This window comes from Orbicella faveolata, unplaced genomic scaffold (assembly GCF_042242905.1).
Source record: "Orbicella faveolata isolate gen_17 unplaced genomic scaffold, um_ofav_v1 contig_2, whole genome shotgun sequence".
Taxonomy (NCBI): domain Eukaryota; kingdom Metazoa; phylum Cnidaria; class Anthozoa; order Scleractinia; family Merulinidae; genus Orbicella; species Orbicella faveolata.
Window position 1 is genome coordinate 2,770,060 of NW_028301547.1, and position 7,096 is coordinate 2,777,155.

Genomic DNA, 7,096 nt, shown 5'->3' on the forward strand with positions numbered 1-7,096 from the left:
GCTCGCGAAACATCGCGAGAAAACAGGTATGAAAATTTTAAGCGGGAGAAACCGCGAACGCTCGAAAAGTAACCTTCTAAAAAATTTAGCTCCGGTTGATATGAGGTTTATTTTATCTAAATCGGCAAATTTAAATCACTCTGTGAGATAAGCGCACAAGAGTCTCTTACGAAGAAATATAAACATTAGAATCATAGAAGTAATAATGTTTGTTTTTCGAACGATTCGCCTCGTTTTAAATTTTTTCTTTTTCACGCGAAAGCTTCAAACCTAAAAATATATTTTTTAGTATCGAATACGATAACAACGTTAAGCAAACGCGCTTGAAAATTTAAATTAAATTTTTTCATCATGTTAAAATCAAAGTGATCTGAATATTCCTTTTTAGCCAGCATCGCAGTGTTGTTCTCCTTTACTAACAATACGTTCAAGATTCCAATAACAAAAGCGAAAACCTTTGTTAGGAAGAAATATTTAAACAGAATAGGAAGCATTCTAATTCTTGTTTCTTTTAAATTTTTAATGGCTTGAATGTTTTGAAAAAGAGTGCTTAAATATGCACCAGCTCCGTCGATTGTGGATATTTTTTTTTGCCGGTATCTATCGCAACGTTCTAAATCGTAAAATTAACCGAAATCAAAGAAAGCACTGAGGTGGGTTTTTGTTTCTTTGCGCGCGCGCGCGACTTCTGTATAAACCGAGTTGAAAACAAAGCGTGCTGCTTCTAGAAGTACAGGAAATACAAAAATAGAAGAAGGGGAATTTTCCATGTGGACACAAATAGCATTATCCTATACCAATTTAGCTTCGCCTGTGGCGATAATGAAAAAGGAAAAAAAGAGAATTGATTTTTAAAATGTTAAGAAAAACTCTTCACGGAGAACGAAAGAGAAAGGAGACTCGACATGCAGGTGAAGTAACTGAAAGCATTTTCTCTGTAAAATGATTTAACATTTCGTTACTTTCCCCGCAGTAATTCAGTGGAGTCGTCGGCCAGCTGTTTCGTAGCTTGTGTTTCCAATCTGATTGTTTTTGCTTTGTCCTACCATTTTAAACGAGTGATCTCCCGTTGGTTTAATCTTGTTCTCGCTTTGTTCATAATTGACCACAGTTCTCAAAAGCTAAGAACAGGAATCTAACTAGAATCACAGTTATATTATTTTAAGAAAGATTTATTCCAGGCTGATTTCAGACACACCACACGAACTGTTTGTTCAAGGAGTTTTTTAGCCTGTTATTCAAGATTTCGCTAAAATAATCTCTAGATACTACAGATCTTTATCGATTATTTTTTCCCCTTGCAATAGAATGAAGATATTCGATGAAAGTCGCGACCACGCCGGCTTCATTTTTCCAGGGCCAAATTTGGTACGAACTGCAGGTCGCCTGACGGAACATTTGGTTGATGTTTATTTTTTGCGACACGCCTGAAAGCAGATCAATTAAATATGACTGGACTCTTGTGTTTTTGTATAATCCACTCAGAACTCATGTAAAGTTAGAAAGGTATGAAGTTCGGTGAAGTACTTCGCCGGCCGGGTTCGATTCATTTTTCATCACCTTACAAATCATCTTTGACGATATTCATATTTCTTCATGTTTCTTTGATTGATTTAAGCTAATATTTACAGGGGGTAGGTATGGCTAACAAAACAATCAAACACAATATGTTCAGCTGACTCTCCCGAAAGTGATGGAATTTCAGCAAAAAATAGCAAATTAATCCTGTACCTTACGGAATCCGTCTGAATTTAAACTAACCAGTTTTAAGCGTATAAGAATTTAAGTCGAGACAACAAAATTGTTATGCTATGGTAAAAGTTTGGAGTTAAACCCACAGAGCTTAGGCCATAATACCGATATCCTGCAGATATTTTAATGAAATGCCTCGGAAAGATTTTTCAGAAAAATAATTAGGTCCTTCTCGAGTGCAGCTTCCCTAAGGAATCATAATAACACATTTTAATAATGCCTTGAACCTTATCGTATAAACTGGTTGCAAAGACCGCGAAGGGGGAATACTTTTTTAATTCTTCGTTCTTGAGGGAACTAGGACAAAACTATACCGCCAAAAGAAGTAAATATTTCAGGCAAATTGATGACAAGTTCAAACGATAAAATCAACAATACAAACAATAAACAAAGTTTTCAAATGTGTTATTAGTTATTTGAGGCGAGACCTCTGTGGTCTTAAATTGCGGCGATCCAAAAGTTTTAGTAATCGCAAACCAGACATTATAATCAACAAAATTAAGTACATTTGTGAGGCCGTCGCTCAACTGAGAAGAATAATGTACATTGAATGTAATTTTTCTCGTCATTATAGAATATTTTTTAGCGTTATCTAACTATACCCAGAGCCTACGTTGTGCCAAAACTTTCATGAAAGAAAGATTAATTTGGTGATAGTGTTATCAAATAGATAAGGCAGTATACTCAATTTAAAAAGAAAACTTTAGGACACTTATAATGTAAAACAATGAAAAAAGTTGTTTGAATTTTCAACCAATTTCCAGTCTGTTGGTGTGAGTGAAAACCTGTAATTATGAAACCGAGAAAAAAGAGCGAAAACAACAGAATAAAAAAGACATTTCTCTTAAATTGTGAGACAGGCATAATTCACCAATGGCAACGTAAATGTTAAAATAGCCGAATGTTGCATGTTTTTATTGCTCGTTAACACAGGTGATTTAGGTTATTTCGGTCTTGAGAGATTCTTTGATAAACACACGGCTGGCTGACTAATCTACAGCCAGTGATTCGTGCACTGCTTACAGTTTGTTCACGGCATGGGTCGAAGCATCAGTTTTAAAGTTTAGATTCAACTTTCATTTGCATCTATCGGTTTAAAAATCACACGGCGCCAAAAACGTTCACGTGTAGAGGCATTTCCACGTTATTTCTGTATCTTCCTGTTAGTAAGATATTCTTCAGTTTTACAAGGTTCACAATAAATTTGGAAGCTCGATTTGTGCATATTATAAAATTGGAATGTCTGTCCGAACAAGCGTTGAAGATCAAGTGTTCTCTAACGAATAAACTTAAAATTGTCTCTAACACGTTTTAATTTTTTATCTCAAGTGAATTAACACCGGCCAAAATTTGTCATTCTAACAAAAACTGCCACATGTGATCCCACACAACTTGGAAATCAGCTCCATTCAACGAGGATGTTTGTCGGCTTCGAGTTTCTTCCATTAATTTGAACTTCAACCGGAAGAGAGATATTTTCTGAATTTGAAATAAGTTGCAAAAGACAAAGATAATTATGGTAATTATTGTGACCTCAAAACACAGCTTAGCAAGTCGTTGAATTGGTAAGAGTTGCTAATTATGATTGTTATTCAAATGATTAGCCGCAGAGGTTGGTTTTACTCTTAACGTGCTGGAGCTGTTAATATAGAGCTCCCATACATGCCAAAGTACAGCAGGGCCGGGTTGTTCAAAGCCCGATTAACCTAACCCAAGGTTAGCGAGAATTTTGATTTCAATTTTGTAACTTTTCGCTGAGGTTTTCTGTTTATATTGTTTGTTCTTCAGTTTTGAGTTTGAATAATCTCAAACTACACAAAACAGAAGTAGTGAAAAACATTTTGATACAAGAAAAATTAAATCTTCGGTTAACTTTTAATCCTGGGTTAGCGTTAACCGGCTTTTGAACAACTCGGCCCTGATCTTTATCTTAAATACTTCAAGCAAATAAGACTGTAAACAAACAAAACATCAACACAAGCTGCGCAAAGCCACGTTGTTTCTCCAATTAGAGCGCAGGCTCATATCGACTTTCTCTTTCCACTTACAAGGTAAGAATGTAAATTGTAGGATATCTTTTGACCAAGAATGTTTTCCCAGCATACCTCGCGAAATCCAAGACAGAAAGTTAGACATAGGTCTGTACAGTGTTTGTTACTCACGAGGCAGGTTTATAATTCTAGCATTCAAAGTGATTGCCAGTCACAAATCCAGATCATTAGTAGTCTATTCAGAATTGGCAATATTCCCCGCGCGGATTTTAAGGTACAGGTGGCGGTACTACATTAACATTCGTAAGGAAATACTTCGTTTGATAACAGTTGTACTACTGAATGCAATATAATTTTATCGCCACAGTAGAAAATGGATTGGAAATTTTTTCCTCCAACGCAAGCTCGTATCAACGATGAAGAACGATCCCAAAAGATTAATAGAATTTCTATGGATCAGCTTTTTCATAATCTCGACGCACTCCTTAAAAGAGACATCAACGATTGTTTGTCAAAACATCTAGGCGGACTGCTTAAAAACAACGCGGCAATATATCAAGTCAGGGCAAGCGTTCAAAGAAGAGAAAGGCGTGATTATTTTGAAGCAGGGAAGGACGGAGAAGAAGCGGTGAAATGCAAAACGGTTAGAGAAGGATACCTTAGACAGCTTGCACTAAAATGTCCCAACACATCGGTATATAAGTCACAAAGTTTACAATCCAAATCGAGTTGCCCAGTGAATGGAAAACCTTCCACCGTGTTTGCGACAAAGAAGCCGAGCACTCCGCCTCAAATATGTCGGCCGACACGTTCAATTAGTAAAAACGGCGCTAGAAAGGAGCGATTGAAATTTGAAAGGCTTCCATTAACTTTGGATAGCGACCACTACGATGTGTTGCCTAGCAACGGATGGTGGAAATCAGAGACCAGGGGCGAGTCGACGAGCGATTCCGAAAGAGAGGCTGAAGTTATCAACGAAACTAAATCAAACTCAGGTTTAAATGTGGAAATCAAAAACGACAATTCTGATCATTGCCGCTCTTTGGATGTGTGCAGTAGCCCTGAAAGCATTCAATCATTATTTAGTTCCGTTGTTCTAGATAACAGCAACGATGGATCAGAAACGCAAACTCGGGCGGGCTCTTGTTCCAGTGTACTTTCAAAAATTCAAGGAATGCAGTCTGAAGAGCTGTCGAGGGAAGCCAGTGAAACTTCATCTTTCTTCCACTTGACGAGTGGGTCTGGGAACGAGAATGGGATAATTATGGCCCCCAGACCACCGCAACCTACTCCGGAAACCTTCCAAACCTGTTCTGAAAACTGTTCTCTGTCAAATTTTAGCAGGTCTACAAGTTTGGTTTCTGACGAAGCCATATTTGGTGAGGATTTGGAACTCGACTACAGACAACTGTTTCATTATCGCGTTAACACAAAAAGTCGAATTGATTATAATAAGTCAGAGGCCTTAAAGCATAATTATTCGCGCCCTGACAAGCCGCTCCTACCTAAAGAGGAAAACAGTTCTCAGAAATACTTTGACAAATGTCGTAAAATATCTTGTGTTTTTCCAAACGTGAATGCAAGCAGAGCAAAGAACAGTAACGCTATTCCTTTAGTTCTTCAAAAGGAAGCTGTCAAGAGACGCCCAAACACAGCAGATATACCAGTGAAATTGAGACTTCAGCACAGAAGCAACGCCTTCACAAAGCTTAGTAAGGTTAAGGAAGAGAATAGCACAGATGAGAGAGTCCTACCCACAACTTTGAACAAGTCAGCGGATGCATCGTATTCCGTAATGACTCCATATATGGCGAATGTTGTGTGGTCTGTTATGGATGACGAAAAAGTGGTCTGATTGAAAAAGGCTGTATGAATAAATCAAAAAGCCAGTCTTACTTGCTCTACAAAACGAAAACTAAAAAAAACTAGCTACAATTTCCCACCATGTGTTTTTAGCCGTGATACATTTAATTATGTGTCTGCGCTTTAATTCGACCATCTTGAGACATGGTAGCTGTTCTTTCTATTCCTTAGCAACTACATTTTGAGTAGGTAATTTTAGATCAATATTTGAAGGACGGAGAAATGTGTACTGGAATCAGTTTTTCTTTTTAGCATTACAGGGAAAGGCTGTGGAATCCTGATTTTCCGAACCTCCCGTAAGGCGGAAACGAAATTGGTTTGAAAAAAAAAATCGGCAGTTCGGGTGAAACTACAGTGTTCGACTGAGGGGAGAAAAATAACTTTTGGTTTGAGTTAAAATCGAGGGTTAGAGAAATCGGGATTCCACCAACTTTCAGATGTTGTCGACATTAGCGAGAGTGACTGCTCATGTCGAATTTCTCGAGCACTAAACTTTAGAAAAACACCAATAAACGTTTGTTCAGTGGTGAATTATGATAGTGTCCCGTTCTGAAATATCTGACGTAAATTGTAATAACAGTCAGGTCACGTTTTGTGACACCTTTCGTAAACTGCAATCACGTTTGTCGGAGTTTGTAATAGCTACCTATATTGTGTATCCCGAGCTGTCGCCGGCTGTCATAACACACTGTCGTTTTCCATGCAATAATTTTCATTTGTGTTTTAACAAAGAGCTGCGGGGAACAGCGCATAGATAATGATAAAAGATTAAAGATCCTAGCCACTCAGTAATTGAATCTGAGAGAAGTACCCATGTTAGAAGAAAGCAAAGTTGTTACTTTCCGTACCATACTTTGGTGCTCCTTTTCAAGCCCATGGAGAAAAATTAACAGATACCGAGGGTATAAAAGGGCCAAAACTGCATGCCTTGTAGCGAAGCTAAAACTCTTTAATTTGATAGTTGGCACTGGTGTAACATTTGGTAACGTAAAGCTTGCATAATTTTTTTTAAATTTAAGCTATATTAACACTACCTTAAGTCTCTACCTCTGTGGTTGGTTGTTTGGTTGTGCGGTCGATGAGTTTGTTGTGGTTGTAAACTGTAACAGCTCCTCCTCGGATACGATGGTTGAATTGTGAGAACGATTACAAAAGTTGAACCGAACAATAGCTAGAAAATGATGATAATGCTAATTTTTATAAGCTGTTATGGCTTTTTAAAAACAAAGACAATGCGTCTGCTCATATTATTACAAGTTACGACAGAGTGTCTGCATTACAATTTGCGATAGGTGGGTTCGGCGACAGGTATTTCAAAACTCGACAATTTTTATTACAAATTTAACTCTCACGCAACGTGCTTCAATTGCTGTTCACGTCTGTACAAACGTCAGCTTTGAAGGGGCAACTCTAACGCCGAGCTTCATCAGACCTGTACCTTGTGAAGCCCGGACGAATGAGCATTTTTAACAATTTTTCCCGTTCTGCTA

At 37.7% G+C, this 7,096-nt stretch overlaps 1 protein-coding gene across 1 annotated transcript; it reads left to right on the forward strand.

Moving 5' to 3' along the window:
* Positions 1 to 487: 487 nt before the first annotated feature.
* LOC149111615 (uncharacterized) lies at positions 488 to 6,137 on the forward strand. The gene has a single exon (XM_089288772.1). It carries the CDS (start codon positions 4,117 to 4,119, stop codon positions 5,596 to 5,598), a length of 1,482 nt encoding a protein of 493 aa, XP_089144898.1. The 5' UTR covers positions 488 to 4,116; the 3' UTR covers positions 5,599 to 6,137.
* The last annotated feature ends 959 nt before the right edge of the window (positions 6,138 to 7,096 follow it).

Bases quoted from the DNA above. Each gene is read 5' to 3' on its own strand.
- LOC149111615 (XM_089288772.1), top strand. From the start codon at position 4,117: ATGGATTGGAAATTTTTTCCTCCAACGCAAGCTCGTATCAACGATGAA.